This window comes from Paramormyrops kingsleyae, chromosome 3 (genome assembly GCF_048594095.1).
Source record: "Paramormyrops kingsleyae isolate MSU_618 chromosome 3, PKINGS_0.4, whole genome shotgun sequence".
Lineage (NCBI taxonomy): Eukaryota > Metazoa > Chordata > Actinopteri > Osteoglossiformes > Mormyridae > Paramormyrops > Paramormyrops kingsleyae.
In genome coordinates this window covers 35,428,606-35,454,661 of record NC_132799.1, presented here as the reverse complement: position 1 = coordinate 35,454,661, position 26,056 = coordinate 35,428,606, and the positions used below count along the sequence as shown (strand labels likewise).

The window sequence follows — 26,056 nt, the reverse complement described above, 5'->3', positions numbered from 1 at the left end:
ATCCCTGAAAGGACTGTCTGTCAGACCCCCTTCCTGTGTATGCCAATACATTGTGTTTGTGTTTTTTAAAATTTTTTTATTTGAAAACCACATTGTACTACGGGACTCTAGATCCATAGTCATTTTTGGGAAGCTTTTTGCGGTTATTCGCTTAGCCTTTTAATCTCATAACTCCGTAATCGCAGTCACTCAGCAGCCAGCTATTTATGAGACACTGTTTATTTGTCCGATTCAAAGGAGTCACTTGTTAATGAGAAAAATGCAGATGGGAAGTAGTTAGATTTGTGGAGTAATTTGTCTTTAATTTGGCCGAGTAGTTTCTTAATTTTACCTGGTTTTATCTAGCCACTTGCGGCTCACCTGCTGCCCCAGTTCCATGAAAGCCATCAGGCCCTCCCTGTGTGTGTCTAAACTAGTAAATGTTGCCAGAAAGCCTTAAGTGCTGGAGCTGCTCTCCTGCTGCGCGGTGTGTTTGCATTCCCTATTTTAAGAGTGCTGTTGAACAGCCTTGGTGGCCCACTCTGGAGCCGTGAAAGTGTCCCCCATTACTCGGCGAAGGCTTCAAGGTGCCCCTCAAACAGGAAGCCTCGCTCCTGGCTCCCTGTCAGCGTGAATGCCATCCTGTAACGCCGAAAATTACGTGCACCATGAATGAGAATGAGCTCCTTTCACGTAGGTCGGATTTGGCTCTCGATTCGGCTTATTTATTTTTTTTTGTCTTGGCAACAAAGGTTGTGATGTCAAGCTTGAAGTTCAGTGGAGGCCAGAATGTGACATTTATGGGGTTTTTAAATAATCACCGCCCCCACAAAACCAGTTTTGAAATCTTTCTCAGATTCTTTCTCAGCTACAGAATAAATCCAAGCATTTTTATTTAGCAGTCTTTTCTTTCCAGTGGGAGTGTTGCTCATCAGTAAAACTTTTCATTGCTACTGTAAGAACAGTCAGGTGACTCCTGGTTGGACAGTCAGGTGACTCCTGGTTGGACAGTCAGGTGACTTCTGGGCTGCACTAAACCTCATGGGAAATGTAGTCTCCTGAGCCCTTTATCTCCCTCTGGAAAACCCTTTACAAAGATGTCAGCATGAGAAGGAGCAGATTTCAGCAGAGCTACTAAGTCCTCACCAGTCTTCTCCAGTTAGCCCACCCCTGTGCTTCCACCCCGAGGGTCGCATCCCCCCGAGAGGCAAGTGGAGAGAATTCAGAGACCTAGCACGTCGTGAAGTGCGTGGCAAGAGAAAGGGAGCCGGTCGTGTTTATTTTCTCAGTGTAAAATGAAAAGCATTTGCGTTCACCAGGAGAGCGTCCAAGCCTCCCGGCCTCCTGCAGAGCTTCTGGATGTTCAGGTCCCGGCATAAATCTCCCTTCAGATGTTCGCCAGGACTGGCCGTTTTTTTTACGAGGACATTTTCGAGTCACACCTCATTTTAGGTGGCCATATGAGCGCAGTCAGACACTTCGACTCGGAGTGGACTGTGACCAATTACTTTTTGCTCAAGGACTTTCCCTTTTACAGTTTGTGCTCGATTGCTCTTAAAGACCAGTGCAGCACATTAACCCAGACAGAAGCCAAGAGCTGCTCCTGCTTTTATAGGAGGGTGGAGAGCCATCATCAGAAGTGAGGGAAGATGCTGATGAGTCCCGGGGATCTCCCCAAGTGGCCTTCTGCACCCCCCCATTCCATCATCTGCTCCAGTACGGGTTTGGATCTTCCATGTAGATGATCTGTACCCATTTTCAAAATCCTAGGAGGTGTGTAAACTTCTAGAACTTTCTCCTTCATTCTAGCTATTGAGATTGCAGTAATAAACTGCCCTGACTATAGATAAGTACACAAATACATGGCTGCTTGAGAAAAAAATCGTTTCAACAGACATCATGATGGCCGTTGACCATAAAAATCTAAACTCCTGTTTAATATTAATATTTCTAATGATCTAATTATCTTTTATTTAACCATCCATCCATCTTCCATGACCCCCTCCACACGCACAGAGCCATGGCGGCTACTTGAACCCTGGTCCCTGGTGTTTTTTAATAAACTGTTTGCATCATATAGAGCATAAAGTTTTTAGAGCGTAATGGCCCTGGTCTCATTCTGTCCACTTTTTCTCCCCTTGGTCCAGACCATGTGGTTTTCATTTGATTTGTGATTTCCAGGTCAGAAATGTGAACTTCTGCTTATGGTTGTTTGGTGACTCGGTGAACAGCAGAGTCATCTCACACCTGCAGCTTTGCCGGTTCAGTATCTCCTCCTGGCTGTGGGGGGAGGTTTGCGTGTTGACCTTTTGGGTTACTTCTGTGAATATTCTGAGTATATGACCTTTGATCAGCGGTACAGTAGGGGCATGGATATCCTGGGCTGATTAAGGACAGGGGGCAGTATTTTACAGGGGGCCTTAAATACATAAACTTTTATATAATAGGGGGTCCCAGGGTGACATTTTGTCAGGGGGCCCAGAATTTCTAAATACTCTCCTGTGATGAATGTTGTCCAAGGCGTCACCCTCCTTGGGCCCCTGTGATTTTGGGGTTAGACTCCAGTCTTACTGTGACCCCGTTCTTGTCCAGCCCTCATGCAACGCATCTGCTGTAAATCACTTGGGATGGAAGTGTCTGATACAAGAGTGAGTGTAATGTGATGGTCTGAATCTACAGAGAGCAGCTTCACCCAGCCTGTCCTGCTCTTGCTCATCATGCCCTAATTTGTCCCTGCTGTAGGTTCTTCTTGGCTTGTCCCCAAAACCTTTAACACTGGCATTAATTAAGCTCCCTCGTTCGCTCTCTTCCCCTCACCTTCTTGCGTTCTCTCCACGTCACACCGTTCTGAGGATACGCGTCGGCCCCTGTCTCGCCGTAACGGTCCGGTTAAATTTAAAGCGATTTTTCTTGCACTTTGCCAATTGGCCTAGAATGTTTTATACGAGCATAAATCTCTAGGAGAGTCTCAGCGGTGCCATATATTAGGGGGGCGGCGACATGTTTACCTTGCTATGGGCTCCTCGGGGGGAGGCTACGGTAGAAGTCGGGCTCTTGGCCGAACGATGCGGATCAGATGGCTTCTGGGATACGTGGGAGAAGGCCGCTGTGGCCGCGCGGTTGTCGGAGAGCCTCAGCCCAGGCATGGGGCATCGCGTGGGTCACAGCAGAGTCTTTTTGGCTGTTTGTTTATATTTGATCGCTCTTCCCTTTCGTTCTAATTTAAAACGAGAAAGACGTCACCGACTCGTCGAAGGAAGGAGACTTCAGCCGGGACTTTCCAGCAGTCAGTCCGGAGGTAGGCCCAGGGTTCGTTAGCAGCCTGCGAGGGATCTGCTCCAAAACGAGCGCGTGTCTGACTGCTTCCTGTCCAATTACAGTTAACTGGCGCTCTGTTTATTTATCCATAGGCTATTTTAAATGGATCTCTTTCAGTGTCAAGGTCCCTGGGGGGAGGGGCTTAATCGCCGCCGAGCACGAGGCTTGGCAACAGTGAGATGGAGGCAAGCATTTCCCTCTGGACAGATTCGCAACCTGGGGGGTGGCTGGGGGTGGAGGTTGCCATCCACTTTGAACGTGCCGGGCCCAGAACGACACAGCGCTGCCATCATCATTTTCCTGATATTTTGCGCCAGCCTACAAAGACCCCGATTGTTCGGTTTTTCATCTTTTTTTTTTGTTTGAACTGTGTATGTTTCTCTGATCCCCCAAATTCATGTATAACCGCGACCGCACTGAAGTGAGTCTGTACCTCTTATCGAACACTAATGTTGACCCCCCCAATCCCCATGTGTGATGTGTGACCGACCAGGACTATGGCATCCATCACATCCCCGCCAGTTCCCTGTGGAGTTCTGGGGAATCAGGACTGTGTCAGTGAATCAGTCTAGATTCCAGATATAAGTAATAAAAGCTGTCAGTTCTTAGCCCAGTTCCTTATGAGTGTATTGCAGTGATTGGGGGCTGGGGGGGCATTGCAGAGGTTAGGTGAAAGGTCATTTGGTTACCTGTAGTGGTCCCCATTCGATCTTCACATATGCCATCCTGCTTAGCTGTGAGAGGAATACACAGATATACAGGTGAGAGCAAAGTTAGGGGGCAGCCATTCATCCAGGGCCGCTGCAGCAGTTTTTGGGACTAAGGGCCTTGCTCGTGGGTCTAAGAGTGATAAGACCCCTCTGCCAGCTATGGGAGTAGTACTAGTTACTATCTGAACACGGGTACAAACTCAAGACCTTCAGAGATGCACAGCAGCCCATTCTATGCTATGGTACAACTACATTTCATTTATTTTAGCAGACGCTTTGATCCAAAAGGCCGTCACTGGAGCAATTGGGGGTTAAGGGCCTTGCTGAAGGGCCCAACGGCGACATCACCTTGCCGATCACGGGAATTGAACCGGTAGACTTTCCAGCCATGGGTCCTAACCTGCTAAGCGCCGCTTGGAGTAATTCATAGGTGGTCCGCTATATTTGGATAAACAAAATTCTGGTCTTTGTAAGGCTGTCTCTTCTGAATTTGTTCCGAACCAAACATCTGCTGCTGATAATAATGGCAGCTCAGGGCTGGCAGTTATAAATGCATAGTTTGGACTACTGTGCATCTTTATTAATGAATCATGCCCCTGTGCCCGACTCCACCGCGCAGTAAACCCCAGGCTGGGACCCCTCACCCCAAAAGCCGGGCTGCGTCACCGGGCCACGCCGGCGTAAGAGGACCCTTAATGAAACTCACACTCTGACGGAGGCGGGGTCATGAGAGGCCCCGCCCACCCTTCACTGGAATACATCAACAGTCAGGTCTATGGAAAATTTGACTGGATCTGCCCCCGCCCCCCCCCCCCCCCCCCCATTCTCTTCAGTGCTCCCTGTCCCCCTAGAGCCTGTCGCTGAGCGATAAGCCGCGGATTTATCTCTGTACGATTTCACTTTCAGTTTGGATTCAAACCACCTACTTGTCCTCTAAATCAGGATAAGGCGGCGCCCCCTAGCTTAAGAACTGGACCGAGTGCCTGGCAGTGGTGTGCAGCCCACAGAGCGAATGCTGCCCTGGAGTTTATCTTCGGTCGGAAGGTTACGGGTCCCCGTGCCTTTGTGACTTACACACAGGGGCTTGGGGATGGGATGGGGGATGCGTCCCCCGCGCGGCCACACCGTGGCGTATGCGTCCCCTGCGCAGTACCGCGTGCCGCCTTTGCTTCTGACCGAGTGTCTGAAATGTTCCCACTTGTCCTGCGAAGGCTGTAAAATGAATGTTACTCAGGCTCTTGTTTTTGTAGGGGGGGAGCGGGACCCCACTTGGCCTGAAATCTGTCCTCGATACCGTTGGCCAAGCTTGGGAAATTAACAGGTCGCGGCGTGATAATTGTCGCGTAATATAAATCGGACCGAGGTCGGCCCCCAAACGCGGGCCCCTGCCCCCATCGCCCGGCCCCCATCTTCCCGGGAAAGGTGTTGTGAAGTAGGAGACGGGCTTCCCCGATGTGGTAATATCCGTACGGTGTGCGGACCTCGAGTCCCTTTTCCATTCCGTCCCCCCCCCCGATCCGCTAAATATGTAAAACATGAGCAGTGTTAACGGAAACTCAGTGCCTCTTATGCCGTCGCTCTCCTGCTTGAGGCTGTAAGGTAACCATTCCACCCCCACCCCCCCACCGTAAACATGACTCTGTGTAATTTATTTTGCTAAATAAGTGGTCTGTTTTGCTATTGAAAATTATTACTACATATTTTCAGTGTCATTAGTGCCCTGTAGTAAAAAAATAACCAGGGGTACTTTGGTTTATATAAGGTATTTATGGCTTGATTTCTATAAGCAGACCTTTGAAGGTTTTCTACACAGATGTGATTGTCTTATAAAACAGGAACTGGCTTCCTGATGTATTGCTCTGTAGGCCCGCCTGTGCCCCACCCATACATGTTATGGGGGCAGTAATGGCTGTTCAGTGGGTAGCACTTTAAATTCACACCTCCATGTTGTGGGTTTGAATCCCCATGTGTTTGCAGTTTGCATGCTCTTCCCATGTCACATGGCTTTTCTCTGAATGTTCTGGCTTCCATCTGCAGTCTATAAACATGCTGTTAGGTGACTTGGCAGTTCTGACCGCTCGTAGTCTGTGACTTTGACGACACAGACGGCGACACAGTGGCGAAGTGGTTAGCACTGTTGCCTCACACCTCTAGGACCAGGGTTCGAGTTTCCACCCTGGCTTCTCCTTGTGTGTGGAGTTTGCATTCTCTCTCCATGTTGTAAAAGGCTCAGGATCTCCCCCTGCCTTTCACCCTGAATGGGGTACAGATGCTTCTTTACGATGGTTTGACTTGAATTATCATCACTAGGGATGGGCCGATCCACATTTTTTCAGTGCCGATCCGATTCCAATACAGAACTGCCAATACTGATACAGATTTCGATACAAGACCTTTTTACTTTGTTGTACTTTATATATTAATTTTTTTAAGCTAGTAAATACAGATGGAAAAAATGTATGACAATATTTAATCAGGCTACTACAAACATACATAACGTACTGTTCCATCTCGTTTGTACGTCTTGTTTTAAGCGTTTTTGAGGGATTTGCAGTTCAATATGAATATCTTCAAAGCAAGTATACGCAAGTGGCGAATGCTTAGTTTTAACACAATTTTTCTCCCATTGGCTTCAGCTCAGTTACACTTTCGTTGCGATGGCAGCCCCTCTTGTATCTCAAACTGCAGCGAGTTCGCAAAACAGTCCAAGTTAGCGACTCCCAAATCATCCATTGCTTTTTTTTTGTCTCGCACTTGCGTGCACTTTCAGTGGGATTGTCCATTAAACGCTATTCCCACGACTCAAAACTTTATTTTACAAAGATTGCAAATCGCTGTGCTCCTGGTTTCTGTTAGGAGCGTAAAATACTCCCAGGTCGTCACGTCTTATCTTACGCTCCTCGTACTGCGAAGGGTATGCGCATTACGTCACAGCAGGCGGAAGTCACTGTACTCACGCCCACTGAGTAGCAAAATAGACTGAGGGGCAGCGTTAGCGTTCGATTTGAATGCCACAAAAAACACATATAAAATGGGAAAGAGCTGCCGTGCGATTGATTGTACAAATAGATTTAACACGAAATAGGAGCTATCTTTTTAGAGATTGCCAAAAACTAAATAAGTAAGTGGATCGGTCACACATGGCCGATACACAATCCATCAAATAGGTCTGGATCGAATATCAGATCGGTGCATCTCTAATTATCACCTTTGAATTCTGATCTGTCCCTGGGCTACTGATATGCCGTATGATACTCTAATGACGTGATCGATAGCAGCATCCACCCAACCACGCTTCCGGTCTCTACTGATCGTGAGCTTAGGTATCTCATGTTTAACGACGTGTCGTGCTGTGATTTCTCTTTTGTGTTTAACCAGTTATTTACTTATTTGGTGACGGTAATTTTTTGTACTTATTTATGTATCATATTTGATTTATGATGTATTCAACTTACGATGGGTTACGTTCCAATAAATCCCATCGTATGTCGAGGAGCATTCGAATAGAAGATGGATGGATAGATTTGTGTCTCTGTGTCCTGTGACTGGCACCCCATCTATGTTGCCCCCCTGCTACCTGGGGTAGGCTCCAGGCCTTATCCTGGATAGGCATTTGGAAGATGAATGGCTGGATGGAGCCAACGCAAGCGGACGAAACGCATAGGCATGGCAGCTGACACACAACGCTGACCTAGCGTGTAATCCCGAATGCCACGGGCTCGGGGTCCTCCCTGAACACATCACGTCTCAGGTCCCGGGTCCGTGTCAAGTAGCCGCTCTTGCCTCCGACGGCCACCCCACAGAAGTAGTACCCTATGATGCAAACGGCGGGCAGTAAGCAATTATTCTGGGGGAAAAAAATGTTTTGATAACATTAATCCTTGGCTGTAGGTATGCTCTGATCTGAGCTGGCTGTGTATCCAGAAAGTTCCAAGCCTTTCCAAGAGTTAATAGAGCGTTTTTTTCTTCGCTCCTTCGGCCAGGTCCTAAACGAATAGAAAAGTTTTGACTTCCACTCAGGAAATAGTCAGTCTCATTTCCTCCTTTATTGGTGAAACTTCGGAATCTTTGCCAAGGCAGTAATGGAAGGTCTGTGTCAGCCTCTGCCCCCCCCCCTCCACGAAATGGATGCTGAGGAAGGAGAAGAGCGTAAGTGTTAGTGAGGTCACGTTGTGTCTGCCCCCCAATGTCAGAACTGAGGGGTAGATCACACAGAACTTCGGCCATTTAAAAATAAACTTGCGCGGGAGGGGAGGGTTTTCAAGATGTTGAGGCCACGTCCTTGGAATATTCTGGCGTTTCGGTGCATATGGCCCACTGATTCTGGTTCTGCTGAATTGTGCATTTTTCACTATGCATACTCCTTCTTCAATCACGGATCATATCAATGTTTTCGATTCAAGGACCTTTCTTTTGACGTGCATCAATCTCTGAGCTTACAGCACGCATTCGTTAAGGTCCGATTAGAGCTGATCGGGACGATCCCCCCCTGCCCCCCCATGTCTTTCATCTTCAAAGAAACTACCCCCCCCCCCCCCCCCCACCCAGCAGAGTCATACCAAAGCTACCTGCCCATCATGGTTGACAAGTGGCCGTATATTTTAGAAGTGTATGAAAGGGTTTCCGGAGACCTGTTTGGAGTGAAGTATTGTTTGAGTCACATCAAAGACATGCAAACTGCATCTGTTATTCACATTTTTACAGCCATCCATCCAAGATTGAGAACATGTGACTGCACATTGTCTCTAAAAGCATCAGACTGGACACCAGGTGCCAGGATATGGGTTTGAGTGCCTCATCAGGACCGACCTGTTGTTACGGGTAGATACCCAACATGTCCGCTTCCTGTTAATACTGTCGGTGTCACCCAGTCCCAGCTGGCGTGTCTCATCATTTGGTGCCTTCCTGCACAGAATAAAAGGCTAGAGTTTGAGCTACAACCATAGAAATCTCTCCCATATGGTGTGTCCTCCACTTAACGTAAAGTAGCGATTAAATGGTGAAACAGTGTACCGCCGATTGGCTGTGGCTGCAGGGGGTGGCACACATCTGTGTCTGTGTTCGTGCTTGTGGGAGACGGCTAAGTACACCATGTGAAGCACGTTTACTTTGAACATGTTTCTTAAAACGAACCGTCATTGAGATATTTAATTGTCCATCCATCGGTTTTCCATTCTGTTGAACCTGTTGAACCTGAGGTCCTTGAAATTATTTATTCTGTATTGTCTCTAGATGGTACCGAATACCGGCTGCTTCTCATTTTAAGAATGACACCCTAATTGTGGTCTTCATCAACACTGTGATGATGGAATAGAACCGTCTGGTGTTCATTGACTTGTCCATCCATCACCCATTCATTTTCTAACCACTTGTATTGATCAGGCAGACTTGGAGCTTGTCCCAGGCAGCATAGGGCACAAGGCTGGGACACATTATTATTAGTATTCTTTAGATCTGTTTTATGAAGAATTTTCAAACAGGGAGGTATCAGGTCTATTGAGGTGTGTAGAATTCTAAAATGAAAAAATAACTAAATGTAACATGAACAGTGTGAGATTGAGCTCCTTAACGAGGCCTTGTCAGATAGAGAGGGAATGAAATGTGGCCGACTCCAGGAGGACCCTGTCTTACGGAAGACGAGAAAAGCTGAGTTGTTTGAGAAATCCCCCCTAAAAAAGGATTTGGTATGTTCACCACATGTCCGATTTTCAACATGTTCATTGTGCTATTGAGCTAAATGCAAGTGAGTTCTTAATAATAATTAATAAAGAAACACTCTCTTTTTAAAAAACATTTGTAAACATAGTTTATTGAACTTGAAACTTACGACGTGCCTTGAAACCGCAATCATCGCGATTGCATCATTGGCCTAACAGCTGAGCAATAGGAATTCGGATGGAGGGAGAAATTTGGAATGATAGAAGCACAGGGTAGAAGAGAGGGGACCAGCCTAGGTGGAATGTCAGTCCATCGCAGGGTGGGCGCACATACACTTCAGGGGTTTTAAAGACAATAAATTGACTATCCAGAGTGCTTGTAAGAAGCCCAACACAACACAGGGAGAACTTCCAATCCCACTAGGCAGAAGCAACCATGCAGGTGCAAAGCTACAGCGCTGGCATATCCTGGCTATTCTTATACTGGAAAGCCAAATAAACCCTGGACTTCAATTCCACACGGGATCTGTCCCACGTCGCACAAAGGGGATCCGTGCTCCACACTCTCCCATGGATGCTAGGGCAAATCTCCCACGGCAGCCCCCCACCCCGGCCTGCTTCCTCCATTTCCTGGAATCCCGGCACGGCCGCGGAGGTCCGGAAGGCCTGCCACGTCCTGGCCCTCACAGTCCAAGGCGCAGTCATGAAATTGACTGTATCCTGCCTGCCTGCCTGCAGCAGCCTGCTAATGCCTTTCATTTCAGTACCGGGAAGCACGAAATTCCTTGGCAGTTCCAGAAAATCTGGGCCTCCTGCATGTACCTCCTCACCCGCCTTTATGCTCTGTGCTGCCTTAATTCTCAAGAATCCAGCAGTCTGTGCATTTTCCAGATGCTCCCTGCCATCCCGGCCAGGGCCTTTAACTGCACTGGGCTCTCTGAACACTGTAGAGTGTCCTTTTCATCCAGCTGCACTCAGTGCCCTGGGAACTTGACAACACAAAAGTCATTTCTATTAGTTTCTGTTTTTACCCTCTCTGGGTGTCCCTTTGTTTAAGTTTGGGAAATTAGTGGGGGAGAGGGGTAGATTAACTGGTTTTATTAAGACTTGTTGATTGCAGAGATTGAATAAGATGGCCAAAGTGGATGTGGAGCATTCTGTGAATATCGATTTAAGGCAACATCTGTTGCATATTGTGTGTCATTGTGTGTAAATGATTCTCTTTATGTTAAAGAAAAGAGGAAAATTCCCGTTTTAATGCACAGGCTATTTCCATGAGTCACCCATGTAGGGATGGCACATTTACCCCTAAATAACTTAGTTACTGATTGACTGGCCTTTAATAAATCCATCTCGACCCCCAGGACAACCTTATTTTTCCAATTCCTCGTTGAATGTGTTGTGTGTGATGGGTTCAAAATAGCTTAACATCCATTATATTTAATCCATCTGTAAGTGCACTCGCACAATGAAACCTTCTTTTTAAAACTGTCAGTGCAAATTTCTCATGTCTGCGCTATTGTTTCCAATGAGGGCAGAAGAATGCTGGGGCCAAACGGAGAAGGCTAATTCAAGCAAGACGAGATGAGTGGGGGGTCCATGTCGCTCGCTCCCTCGTGCGCGCGAGCGTCAGCCGGCTCGCTGCTGTCTGGATGCGTATGGGACACTCATGTCGAAACGGAGATGGTACCGGGCAGAAATGCCGCGTACCTGGGAGCCGACGATGTCGCCCCGCTCAACAGTATTTTTCTGAGGGGGGATTAGCATACTTCCTATGCTGTGCGGGACACGCAGCCAAAACCAGCAGGTTTAGGAGAGAGTCGAGGTCTGCTTCGAGTTTTTGGGCGATTCTTATAATTACTTTGTCTCGTCTAGGAGGGGACTCTTTAAAGCGATCCAGAGCGCCGCCGAATTAACGTTACAGACTGAGAAAATGCTTTAAAAGAGAGCGGTTCTTCGCTCCCGCAATCAAAAAAGACCAGAGAATGTTTACGAGGCCTGCAGTAGCCACACTGACTCTCGAACCCGAGAAGCCAGTGACGACGTCTCCCCAAACCCAGAGCCCGGGCTTTACTGCGACGGCTTAAAAATAGACGTTTCTTAAAACTGCGGCTTTTAATAACAGCGGGTAAAAATGTGCTGCGAGTTAACTGTCCCATCAAGGAAAACCAAGAGAAACACAGAGAGAGTCCCAAAACAAATTGGGAGGGCAAATAAAGAGATTTTGCTCTTTTCGGGGCGCGAGCCGAAGTGAAGCGGGACAAAGGCGGACCACACGTCTGGGCTGAGCTCGTGCGGCGGGGAGCCCGGGCATTTTAACGCCGAGCGTTCGGTCAGCCCCGGCATGACGTCATGCCGCCAGTGCGTGGGAACGAGGAAACGCCGTCCACCCTTTTGCTGGGAGCGAAGGTTCGAGCGCGGCGTTCTCACCCATACCTGCCAATTATCCACTTTGCCTGTGATTGACACAGATGGTATCATGGTAGACTTACCGTGTTTTACCGGCTAACAGTGATACAATATACTTATTTGTATATATCTGTATTTGTATTAGTATATTCACATACCTACGTAGCTACTTCCAGAACTGAAGTAAAAGCAGGTGTTTTAGTTGATCAGGTAGGATTGTTGAGTCGATGCATTGTGTTAAACTATCCAGCTTTGTTTTTCACCTTACAAATCATGCACAGTAGGGAGATGTGTGTCGAGATTTTTACTTACTTTCTGGTTATTTGTTTGCTTATACCAACTTAATTATTTTTTCTCCAGAAAATGGTGACCTGCATCAGTGTGTAGAGCTGAAGGTTGCTGCTTGCAAATATATTTTTAAGTCTGAAGTTCTTTGTAATGAAATTCTTCACTATTTTTTGTATTTATGTCTTTTAGGTGCTTGTGAGGATGGATGATGACGATTTTGGGGGATTTGAGGTAGGTATCACATACCTTTTAATGATTTAAAATAGGCTGCATGCATATCACAATAGCCATGTAAGCTCCAACGGTTTACAGCTCATTCAAGGCACGTTTTGTTTTTCTGGCGTTAACATACACATGCACATTATTCTTTAACTTGTTTTTTTTTTTTAAATTAAGTGAGGCTCCAGTCACCGCTGACAGTGCACTAAATGCATCGCCTCAATACAGCATCTCTGTATCGGTTTCATGTAATGAGGAGCGTGTGTATTTTTTACGGTATTAAAAATAATACCTTTGGGATTTCTAAATACTGGGGAACGTCACAACACTGTCATACATCCCTTAACTAACTCCAAAACTTATAAAGCATTCCTCACTAGATATAAAATGACCGTGGGATTGTTCTGGTTTTGAGATCTCCACTGTTGAGCTTACGTGGAAGGTCTTCTTGGTCGTCCCCATTGGCCATTTACAAATGCATGAAGACCCATCTGTTCCAGGAACTCCCCTAGTAGCAGTGTGCCTTTCTGTGTTCCCTTAATGTTCTTAATGTTGCACTTCTGGTCATTGAATTGTCCCGCTGGTTCGTGCTTTGTTGGAAGATGACATGTAGCTCTTGCTGCTCCTCTACCACTTGCACTTGTAACTGGACATTTAGTTGAATTCTCAGCTTAGCCGCACTAATGCCTAGTCAACACCTCGGCAGCGCGTTAGTTTGTAATGTTTGTAATGGCTGCTTTTCCTTCACTCTGGTGAAACTCCTCCAAAACCATTTCTACTGTTTTTAGATCAGATAGCCAGGTCATGTAATATGACTCACTCTCCTTTGTATGTAGCTTGGTGTGTCCAGACTTGTAACTGGTACTGTGTAGTCTAACACAGTGTTTCTGGTTCCAGCATTTATGTATTTAGTTATGAATGCTTTTAGCATCATATTTTTATAATTAAATTCTGGTCTTGATCCTGCTGGAACTGCAGTCGATTTTCATGAAACCGGGGTTCAGAGATAATGTAAATTATAAGCACATGAACTTGAGATTTCTATTAATAAACCAAATACAATTGCACTTACATGATAGCAGCTTGGGTGGAAAAAAAATATTTTTTTATTCCCCGGACACAAACATTTCAAGCTTGAAAACAGTTTCTTTTTCTCGGTTTCTGAAGAATGTGTTCTCTTTTACATTGGGTTTGCCAGAGGACGCTCAGCATTGTTGTTCAGTGGCCTGAGTATCTCCCTTTCGGATGTGGTGGCATTTCACTCCACTGGAGCGCATCAGATGAAATGAATCATCTGCTCCATGTTTTGTTCAATGTTCCATAAAAGTATTTTAGCGTCCTCTCCCACACGCATTGTACGGGTGGAAATTACTAAACAGTGAGAGGGTGTGGAGATTTCAAGGGAACTCCCCCCCCCCCCCCCATACCTGTGACTGATTGTATTTTGAATATGAAGCAAGTTTGCTGTGTCTGTTATAAAGAGAGAAGGAGAAAGCGTGCTTTATTTGTGGTACAGCGCATATCCCATCCAAGCGCATGGCCAGCCATGTATCCCGTACCCCTGGAGCCTGTTTTGGGGGGGTTAAGGTTTTGCTCAGGGGCCCAACGGGGACGTCAGTCTGCCGTTCCTGTGATTTGAACCCGTGACCTGATGCCGGGCTTGTCTTAGCATGCTGAGCCACTCCACCCCTATAAATCAGAAATGCTATTGAAATAGTTTTGTCCTTCCCTCCTGTACCATCACCTGTTATCTTTGTGCCTTCGTGCTGAGTGAGTCAGAAAATAAATCAACATTCATTCTGCTGCAGTTCATTCCCATTATCATGGGGCATAGTAGCCCATAGATATTTACCAGCATGCCTCATTACAGATGCAGGTCCTTGCCATAGAGGTGAGTGGAATTGTCCACTATGAAGACTTGATTTGTATTAACATAATTTTTGGTGCTTTGGATTTAAAATACTGTATATCAGGAATGCTATTATACTGTATAATTTCCATCAAATTAGTAATTGGCTGTTCCTGTTACTCCGCCTCACTAGCACCCACCCCCCCATTATGAAGTTCCAGCATGTGTCCTCATATTTGTATCAGATAAGCTCGTCCATGGAAGTATGAAGTATTTCCTCCTTCCCAGATTGTGCAACCTGAATCATTTTTTTTCTCCATGAATAAGAATGAATGAATTTTGTTTCCTGTTCCATCGGACCCCTTATTGATGACTAATAAGGAATGAGAACCTTCCGAAATTTTTCACCATGAGGGGCAAGATCCAAATGCTTGCTGAGAGAGTGTGTCATGTATCAACGGAAAAGCTGGGTGAGCAAATCATCAGGATATTCTAAGGGCAAATTGCTCATCTGGTGGGTTGCAAAAATGTTTTCTCATCTTGCATTAAGTTAATTCCGCCTGTTTTCATACCTTTTGTGAGAGATAACACCAGCTCATTTTATATTTTACTAGAGCAGCCCCCACAGCTGTAATCATGCATTTCTCAATATAAACTCTGATTCCAGTTCTGATGTATTTGTCCCAGCAGCAGAAAGTCTCACTCCCTATGTGACACACTTTTCCAGGGATGACTCCTTTTCCCATAGCCAGTGGGCCAGTCCCGGCTCTGGGGGGCTCACAGAGAGGGGGGGGGGGGGTTGGCTACAGGTGGCATGGAGAACACTGTAAAATACAAACAAACGACAACGGCAGAGTTAGGCCCAATCCCAATTCTATTTTAAACCCCTTTGCCTTTGTTAGCAGTCAGGAGAGGTGTTAGCTGCCAGTAATTTGTTTTTGCAACTAGGTTGTGAGGATTTTGCTCAAAAGTAGACCACTGATGCTTTTGCTGTCTGCTGTTAAGGCCTCGTCTCACTTTATCTTAACTGAAATGGGCATAATGGTGTTTCACTATAGTTCTAGATAACTCCTCTTCTACTGGGCCTGTCTTTTCAAAAGCGTCTGTTACTGGCAGTAATGGCCGTTTGTTTGGATGTTTTCATCATTGCCAGATCCGTGCTATTTCTAATAGCTGTTCCTGAAGTCATCTACAACAAAGATTAATAAAAACTGGATTCATATTATTATGCAAGGTTCCATATGGCATCTGGATGCTGTTTGAGATCCTACAAATGAACCTGAGCTTTGCACTGAATGTTTACGTAGTCTACGCCCCTTCACGTTGCTGTCTCTGTTTCGCAGCCACCGCCTAATGTTAATGTCTTGCATGTTGATTTATTTTCACATGTTTTTTTCCCCCGATTTTTTAAACTTGGGCTCGCAGGCCAAATGTGAAGGAAATTTTTCAGCATTTCAGGGGATAACTGGGATACACAAAGCAGATGACCCTAAAGAGTGCCATGTGAAGGGTGGTCTTCAGGAACATGGCCCAGGGCTGTTTTGGAGAGTCACTGTTGCTCCCAACAACAATTTCCTCCCCGGAAAAAAAACAAGAATAAATTGCTGTGACTTGATTGTTCCAATAAGCTGGGAAGAAGTGAATTGCAGCTGGGAATTGGAGGACCTGGACGATCTCTGTGTCCGTATCGCCCATGTGCTCGCCTTATTGGAGGAGAGCGGGTCCCTTTATGCATTTGTTTGTTTGTTTGGAGGGTTTCTTTGTATCCAAGTTTAACTTTTTCCCCCCCGAATGATAAATTTTTACCAAAATGGAGAACATCCCATTGCAATCAGAGCATCTAAACAGTGGATCCTCCTTAATGTTTTTTCTTGCAGTATGTGTGTGTTGTTTAATGTGTGCACCCCAGATGAATATTGTTTTTGAAGAGTTCATGCAGTCATTTGTTTTATTTATAACATCAAAAAAATGAAAAGGATTTTGAGATGAATGATTACCTGGACTTATTTTAGGCATGTTTGCAATTTTTCCATTTGTAACACAAATGCGGACAGCTGGTTCAGTAAGAATAACAATTGTTATATGTAAGCCTGGGACCTTGACTTGACTAAGGACACTGCAGCTAAAAGGCGTGATTTCTTGGTTCTGGATCCATACCTGTGTTCGCTGTGATGTAATAATCTCCCTGCGACTATTGACCTTCCGCAGGCTGCCGAGGCGTTTGACTGCGAGGATGATGCTGCTCAGATCCCCGTGTCCCCCGCCATCCCTTGGGCGGCCTTCTCCTCAGGTACGCATTGCTCCTGTCTGGCTGCAGATGGGGATACTGCCCCCTCTGGTCTGTATGTCAAATGACGCATAATCTAGCATATTAGGATTGTAATGTTTTTGTTTGTTGTAGTAACCACAGTATGTGATATATTCATATGCTTTTACTTTAACTGTTTTAATGGCCTTTTTTCTTTGATTAGAATTGTAGAAATCCAGACCTTTTTAATTAGAAAGGGACTTAAGTCCCAAGCGTCACAAGGATAAGCTCGTCGAAGGTGGGTGGAAGTTTGCCTTCATTGATTAATTCATATTATACAGCTTAAATTAAATCTTATTTATATGTGGCTGCTTTGCGGTGGGGGATCTGGTGGCCTGGAACCACTCATTTGATCCCCTGAACAGGATCAGACACATCTCCTAGATTATAGGGGTACGATATTATATGCATTTAGCCTGAAAAAAGACTCATAGTGCAACTTTACGGTAGGGATCTCGGACTCCACAAGTGCTGGAGCACAAACACATGTAATTTTTTTTTAAGATTTCATTTTATTTATAGGCATGCATGAGCGCATAATGTCTAACTTGGGTGGGTCACGGACGCCACTGTAGGCTGGTTCTCAGACAATCACCAGCCACAAAAGCTCGGACCCCCTCATTGTTTCTCTGAGCAGCGACCCAATGGGCTCCAAGGCTCTTTCTGGGTTGTACAGCAGAGCATCTGGTGCAAGTGTGTGTGTGTGTGTGTGTGTGTGTGTGTGTGTGTGTGTGTCGCTGGGTATTTATAGATGCTGAAGGACTCACTCTTAGTTCACAGTGCAGTGTTATTGTGGGGCTGTTTTGATCTGAGGTTCATGGACGTTGCCAAAGAAGAACTCTGGCTGGAAAGAAACGTATCGCTGCCCACTAACTGCAAATTACAATAAATAAGGGATTACGGAATTGTACCACCCTCTCCGCCGAGGTAAATATACAAATTTGCTCATTTGCTTTGTAGCAGCGAGTAAATTAGACGGATTCCTCACCACTGGCATGGAATGAATCGGCCCGGAGAATAATCCAAATACATCTGGGTGCCAGGAGGCGTTTTCTGTGAGATTGTGGTTTTCCAATAGTCTAAACCGATCATGCAAATGCATTACCAACAACCAGCCAGAGTTTTTATACCACACATAAAGCCAGGAGAGGAAGAGAAGGCGAGTTGCTGTTTATTCTGTGCCGCCCACGGACCCAGGCTGCTCTGGTTAGGCTGGCCTGCCGGACCACACTCCTCTGTGACTCGACATAGAAAAAAATTAGAGGGAGAGTAAAGGTGCTTCTAGGAAAGCTGGCTAAGTGAAAAGCAATTTAGAGATGCACGACATATTGGTTAACATATCTGAGTCACCAGTATTCATTGAAAATCTAAATATTGCCGTTGATCCAATGTGTCGTTTTCGGTCCTTACTGCCAGCCGATATTTATACTACTTCAATATTGAAAGTGAGCATCACCGGAACTAAAGACACAACTATTAAAATAATGGAGATGATCGCATAAGCATTTCCCCTAGTGGAGGATGAGGGATTTCGTTGGGTCATTCACCACTTAGAAGAGGTCTCAAAGCACCGACCCGTGACATATTTATAATGGGCTCTTTGCACATAAAGCAACGACACCATATATGCAAGCGTGAAATATGGCTTCCTGTTTGAGGAACTATGAGTGCAAGAAAGGATAAACTTGTGTTTCATAAGCTAAAAAAATACCACAAACACTGTTGTGCACAACATCTTCAAAATATAATCTAATATAGAGTTTCCACACACATCTAAAGACAATTTGATAAATCCAGTTAACTTCAGCATGTTTTTGGACTGTGGGGGGGGAAACCCCACAACGACACTGGAACAAACTCCACACGCATGGCACCCTGGCAGAGACTGAAACCTGACATTTTGTATAATGTATTCTCATATTTTACAATATATTTATTAATACACACACTTTATATGATACTTTTACAGCCACAGTTCATGATATATTTGTTTGTGCACAAAATGTATTTGATAAAGTTAGAATAATCACGAATAAACACGGTCCACACAACCTCATTTGAACGCACCGTAAATGCAACAACTTTAGCGCATGCATGCACTGTCACTAACACTGAGGCCAAATAGAACATTGCCGCATTTTGCAACACAAATCTTAACATTGAACAGCTTTAACTCGAGCTCTGACAACTTCTAACACTGTGAGGTTTGTTGTTGTTCTTCATGAATCTGAAGCAAAAATCCCGTACAGCAACCTCTCCTGTTTCCGGGCTTCTGTTTGAAACTAAGAATAGCAAACACAGATTAGACATTCTCCGACAGAATGACTGGGGATGTTCACAGATTCTTCATTAGCACATGCATACACTATCACTGTCCAGGAGTAATATTGATTAGCATGAGTTATAGCTAATGCCAGCCACAAAGTTGAAAGAATAAAAGACCCTTCGTATCCATGGATGCAAGACGAGGCATACATCTTAAAGCCCTTTTCTAATTTACTCATTGGGACTTCGGAGGAGGATTTATAAAAGCGATATATGTTGTTGACCATAAGTTTGGACAGGTCCTGTAAACAGCACGTATAAAGCAATGCCATTTTTCACAGACCAGAAACGAGCATTTCCATGAATGTGGAAGCTGACGTGCAAAGAGCCCATTCATTATTAAATCCGGCCCAGAGATCGAACTTTTGTTTTCCACAAAAATATCAGTGGTGTCAAGCTCAGCAAATTTCACCACTGGGAAATGTTTCTTTTCTTTTCTGTACAGCTCAGTACCTGGCCTTTTGACAATTTTAAGTGCGGATGTAGAAGCCAGAGCATGTGAGCAGAGTGGAGTAGAGCGGTCGGAATTTGGTCAGAGCGAGGAGCGGTTTTGTAATTAAGGCTGGAGCGGTAGCTCTATCTCGCTCCAATTTCGCTCCGATAACGCTCACACTACGACTCTGAGGCGTGCCCAAATCTACCCAGAATTCATCTGTACAATTATCAATTTACACAAATTGTTACACAAATTGGAATTCGTAAAGTATTTCACAAAGGAAACTGATAGGTCATACAAGTGTACTATTCTTATCAAACGTATAGATGACAATAATGTAGGGCAAGAACAACAATGTCATGAAACTGTTTCAGTGAGTAAAGATTCACTTTGGAATCACTTTTCTCAGAAACATGAGTGTGCTACGCGAACAAGCGGAAGCCAGAGCAAAACGCGTGCAAGTTTTATATGGTTGTAGCATATCAAGTCTATAAAGTAAATTAAAGTATAAAAGCCTATAAAGTAAATATTGGTAATCAAATAAATTCGTTTTGTCATTCAAAGTAGGTCTAATAAGATTTTTTTTTTATTTCACGTAACGTAAAATTTTATTTTAGAGACGTGCTGCATCAACAGAAAAAAATTGAGGAATTTAAAACGTGTCTATATTCTTTAGGCTATTAAACCCACTGATTCCTTTATTTTTAAGCCTATTTTTGTGTGGAATGCCATTTCCAAACCTGTCCGTTGTTGCCGATAGGTTGCTTAAAAATAAATATTTTCTGTTCTGACTGGCAATGTTGCCGTTGCTCATATTTCTTTATGACATAAGGCTTCGGTTTAAGGTGACATTTGTTAGGCATGCAGATTATTTGTTCCTCTTTTAAATTGGAGCGAGCGTGGAGCGATTTGACTGGAGCGGGAGGACATTTTAGTGGAGCGAGGAGCGGTGTTGAGCGGAGCGGCTTAGTGCGAATTAGAGCGGAGGAGCGGGCGGAGCCAACAGCCTCGTGAGCGAGGAGCGGAAATTCTCACCGCTCCGCTCCGCTCACATGCTCTGGTAGAAGCGGATAATTTTGATGAAAATCATCCAGATATGGAAATTAAATTCCAGATATGGAATTTTCTTTAGACCTTTTCTTTATCCAGAATAAATAATGATAATGTAGGTTTGCATACTGTATTTACAGCATGCAAGCCTAAGTAATGTATATTATAGCTGATTTTCGAATTGTCTGTTCAATAACCATAATACAATTGAATCGCTTTGGGGCCAATAATTTCCACACCAAATAGGCGTACATTTTTTCAATGATGTATTTACCGCACGTGTGTATATTGTCAGGGGCGCCGCTAGAGATTTTGGGCCCCATGAAAGCATATCATATTAGGCCCCCCAGTCCAAACCAATCCAGTTATTTTCCTAATTTTTTAGGGCCCCTGTCACTCAGGGGCCCTTGGAATCGTCCTAGCTTTCCTCCCCCTTACGGCGCCCCTGTATATTGTACATCTGTTTCTAGCTTTCTTGCACTATTTTACACTTTTGGATTAGATGCCATGCTATATTTCTTTGTCCGATTACTTGAACTTTGTTCAATGATGATAAAGTGGAATCTAAAATAATGTATTCCATCAACTTTTCAAAATGCAGTACACCCAAAATTCATGTATATTAAGAAGTGGTCGGATCTGTAGATGAAGGGGGAGAAACGGCTTGCTTCTTACAAGGTCAGTGTGACTGTAATCGTTGGGGGCAGACCCACAATCTTCACACTCAAACTTCAGTGTGTGTATGGCTATAGTATATATCTATAATATCTATAATAGGGGATGCCTTATTGTGTGGTGTAGTGACAGAGCAGTCAGGAGATACTGATGTGGTATGTGAGATTCAAAATGAATAGGTCATGAGTTGACCCAGGCTTTCTAGCTACTGTATTTGTCAGTGTTATGACAGCATCATGGATGAGTTGAATTCATTGGAACAGCTTTGGGGTATTATTCCAGTAAAGAGCAGCTGAACAGAATCATCTGCAAAGAATGTCAGACTACCCCCTTCACGGTATTGTGCAGGAATAGTATTGTCCATGCCCAGCAGGATCAAATCAGTTATCAAAAATAAAGGCGAACATACAAAATATTTTAAAATAAGAAAATGGAATGTCACTGATTTAGGGTGTACTGACTTTTATTGTTGCTGGTTCTTAAATAAGGAAAATTAGGTTAGATTATTCAGATATATTTGCTTTTCAAATTAATTGGTTTCATTCCTGCTGGGCTTTGGCTACAAATTAGTAATAATTAGTATTAATTAGTATTAATTGCACATGATTTCTATTTTCTTACCATTTTAGTGCCAGGGCTGTACTCAGTTTTGTTGTATACTCTGTGTGTACAGATATAGCACCAGCAGTTCGAGTTATTGATCTCCCTGTTGCTGGGCTCACGTCAAGTCCTAATCGTCAAGGAATGGAAATCTGAATCAACTCTTAAGCAACTTGTCATCTCGGGCAAAATAACAAAAAATACAAAGTGCAAAGACATAACAGTGCAATCAGAAACCAAATAAGTAAAAAATAATCTTCTAATCCTTCTGTTTACATAGTCGCCAGCAAAACGCTACTAAGCTGTAGTACATTCTCGTGATTATAGGTAATTCTTGCATGTGAATGTTGGACATCTAATTCACATTTAGTGCTGCTAGTGACAATTACAGATATTCTTAATTTACAGGAAGAGGTGGCAAGATGTAGTATTTGGAACAGCGAATTAAATTCTCCAAATACACGAACTACCCTAAAATCAATAAATCTCGGGTAACATTTTTATATTTACTGTTTGTCGTGTGAAGGCGTGTGTTGATAGTGTGAATCATCGGGATGTGCATGGTCATTTCGTTGGTTTACGTGCAGTTCCCTGATTTATGCAGGGTGTCACCTTTTCACGATTTGTCCAGAATGTTGTGTACACCTGCTCCATTAATATACACAACTTTTCTCCTCACATTTTGTTTAATAAATCTGAGATTTTGCCTAAACAGTTGTGTGCTCACATTTCGGACGTCTTTTTGTGGGTGTGCAACTTTGACAAATGAGACCCCTGGCCTCTAATTTGCCAACCAGGCCAAATTTCCTGTAGATGGCTGTGGTTGTGGGGACCTCTTGAGGGTAACAGACTCTCTGTACAGGCAGAGCGAGGCGGTGGGATCTCCAGGGATGAATATTTTGTGCCTGAGTTCTCCTGTCACCCAAATGAAAAGCCTGGTGTTCGTTTGCTCTAGAAGTCAGGATGTCAGCTACAGAAGCATCGGAGGAATAGACAGGCCATCTTATATTTTTGTTTCCTCTGTGCCCAAGTGTGCAAAATGTGACCTCTTTCCTGTGTAGTTAAAATGACTGCCAGCTCCCGCTAGCTCGCTTCAGTGATAATATTTAAGAATAAATGTTTTTGGCCGCAACTTTAAGAATTCACAACGTGAAAAAGGGCCAAAGAATGAAGTAAATATTTGGCAAGTTACGTTAGTGTTTAAACACAGATTCTTTTCAGTCAGATTGATGGACGCTTGAAGCTCTGACTGCTCATGTCTAGAGCAGAAGAACTTCAGCTTGGTCATCCATTTCACCCTAACAGAGCTGTTGTGACCGAACATAGCCTGTGACCTGCACCTGGTCAGTAACGCCAAGGTCACCTCTAGCCACATTCAATACCTTCATGGTGGGCAATTTCAGCATTTTTAGTGAATGGATATTTTGACAGAAAATAGGTAGTTTTCACACGTCCTGAACATTTATTCTTCCAGAAAGTACCAAAAGTACGGTACTTCAAGTTATTGGTTTTTAACTTGAGTAAGAACTGGTACCACTGCTGAATGACATCCTAGCACGAGGCAGGGTATTTTGTACTGAAGTAAAGAAAATGCCTGTAGTATATTACAGGCCTGGACAAGGTGTGATATTAATACCAACATTGCATGTTATGCATGTGTAATTCTTACATCGCTAGGTCAGGCTTTATCTTGCCTCCGCCGCTGTTGCATGAGCGCTACATGCGTTCTCTGAGACAATCATAATCATTTTCATCCTTGCTATTTAAATCACTCAGACAGGATTGTGAGAAATTTATGCTGAACTCCTTTTTTACTTTATAAATACCCAAATATTTATTATTATTTGGAAATTTTCCCAAATCGAACGGCATGAATATTTTATACAAAATACTTTTCTTTCTTTTCATGCCATCCTGATCTTGTATTTGTTCTTCCAACCAGACTGCAATTAAACCTTGAATCTTTTGATTTTTCCATGCATTCATTATTAACTACTTTTTTTTAAACTTTATTGTTGTTTTCTGTGTTTGTAATTTTAAGACAGCGGTTATGTTGTGTTTCATATCCAATCTACAAGAGAGTGTTTGCAAGTCCGTACTGAAGTACGTAAAAAGTACCCCAGCTAGCTTGGTACTTTAGGTACTGGAACTTCTGGTGCTGGTACTTGACTAGAAGTCAGAGGAAAAGCGAATGTACCGAAAGTACAGTTCCTGGTGCATTGGCGAAACACCCTAAGCTAGTCCCCAGTTAGTTATAACCCAGTACAGAGTATTACTTGCCCATTACCAAACATGAAATACAGGACAAACATAAAACGCCAAACATGAAATACAGAACAGTATTACAGGACACATAGGAGAAATGCTTCTCAGCAGAATATACACAGAACTAAAGAACAGAACAATCGATATGATGAATTTACAGGAAACAGTGCAAAGACGTCTTGAATAAATTAACGTAAGAGTACAACGTGCAAATGTCTGCAAAGTGCAAGGGACACTGTGTGCTGAGAGCAATGTGTAGATTAAATCTGATCCATATTACATGTTTGATTTTTCTTTTAAGTGTTCTGACTCGATACACTTTTACTTTTACACTTTTACGAGTGGATGTGTTTAGCGGTTGCAGGGTAATCAGTCTCAGATGGCTGCCTGGCCCTCGACGTCTCCTCGTCTCGGCATCTGCCAGACAGCCGTCCCTTTAGTGTCACCCACCTCTTCTAACGCCAAGGGAGGGGCCCATTCGGGTTTAGGGGAAGGGGTGTTCGCAGCCCCTGCTGAGTCCTCGCTCTGTAAATCATCACTCTCGGCAGCCCGCACTGCCAAGCCAAGTGCTGCCGCAGTTAAAACGGAATATACTCCTAACGTTAACGATGTGCTCTGCCTTCCTCCCGGCCGCTGGCCGTCAGCTTCTGTGTGTGGGGGTGGGGGGGGGGGGGGCAGTATTCCCAGGTCTGCTCTGGCAAGGGTGTCTGTCGCAGCTGCCCAGATTTTGCTTTCCCCTGTACATTCTGTCACCACATCACCTACTCCCCTTATCCCCAATCCTGCTTTGGTTCCTCACAGTTTCAGAGTTTGAAATGCTCTGGAGGAACTCCTCCGTGATGGTGATGACCGGTTCCGGTCCGGTTCCTAAATAAACATGTGTCGCGGGTTCAGTTCCAGGCCTGAGTGCTCCTCCGGACATCCTTCTGGACCAACACCCTTCATTCCAGGCGGACTCCCAGGAACCTACACCACCTCCTTGCAGTCCCCCAGACCAGGTGGGCCGCCGTGCCCGGCCCGTGAATGTTGCACCCATGCAGACACGCCTCATTGTAATGCCCAGCACCCGCTTTTTACGATGATGTCATTCCGGGGCCTTTGTGCTTGTAGTGTGCACAGACTTGCTCCAGCGACGATGCCTCGGCTCAGGACCAGGGTGCTGAGTCCAGAGACGCCCCCGATATCCCAGGAGGCTTGGAAACCCATGGCCAGATGCAGCAGGCTCTGTCCAGCCTGAAGACCAAGCTGATGGTCAGCGAAGAGGAGAAGGTTCGCATACAGCAGGTCAGCTCCATTTGGCCCTTGTATCTGTTGAGAATAGGATTATGTTGAGAATAGGACTAAGCTCATGCATTCAAAAGATAATATCCTTGTATTATGACTATTGCTGTTATGTTATATGCACTTTGGCATTAAGTCGTATAGCAAAATTGCAAGCTAGCAATTCTGCACATTAACTAGATTATCCTTGACCTCATGTATAGCTTGACTTGAAGTCACCCAAGTGAAAGGCAAAAGTTAACGGGCTGCATCGTTAACATGCTACATGGGATTAAATCACTGCCCTGTTGATGTTAAACTGTTGCCATCAGTCTGTATAATTTTATCCCAAGTAGAGTGTGAACCTGCACACTGAAGCTAAATAATTGTAGAACCCAAGCTGTGTTTAGATTTGAACTGCGCAGGTGTAAGTGTGGTCTTTCAGGCACGGTCCCTTGTAACACGTTAGCGATGACATGTCCGCTCCCGTCCGCAGGACCTGGAGGAGCTGTTGAGCACGCAGGCCGAGATGGAGGAACGGTTCAAGTCGGAGAGACGCACAGAAGCCGAGTCTCATGAGCGACGCTACGCCGAGCTGCGGGTAAGAGGGCCCTGGCTGGGGCCCCCTCCTTCCGAGTGGCCGTTGGTTCACCAAGGACCCTGCTGTTGTACCTTGGAGAGACCGCATCAGCCGAAATACCCAGCAGA

At 44.7% G+C, this 26,056-nt stretch overlaps 1 protein-coding gene across 1 annotated transcript in view; it reads left to right on the top strand.

Annotated features, from left to right (window-relative positions):
- Positions 1-26,056, top strand: part of LOC111845668 (coiled-coil domain-containing protein 91) — an 88,790-nt gene that overhangs the window by 6,474 nt on the left and 56,260 nt on the right. Inside the window, exons 3-7 of the mRNA XM_072710349.1 lie at positions 12,551-12,592; positions 16,638-16,719; positions 24,983-25,086; positions 25,199-25,372; positions 25,845-25,949. Coding sequence (XP_072566450.1) covers positions 12,551-12,592; positions 16,638-16,719; positions 24,983-25,086; positions 25,199-25,372; positions 25,845-25,949 — 507 coding nt within the window. The remainder of the gene's footprint in view (positions 1-12,550; positions 12,593-16,637; positions 16,720-24,982; positions 25,087-25,198; positions 25,373-25,844; positions 25,950-26,056) is intronic.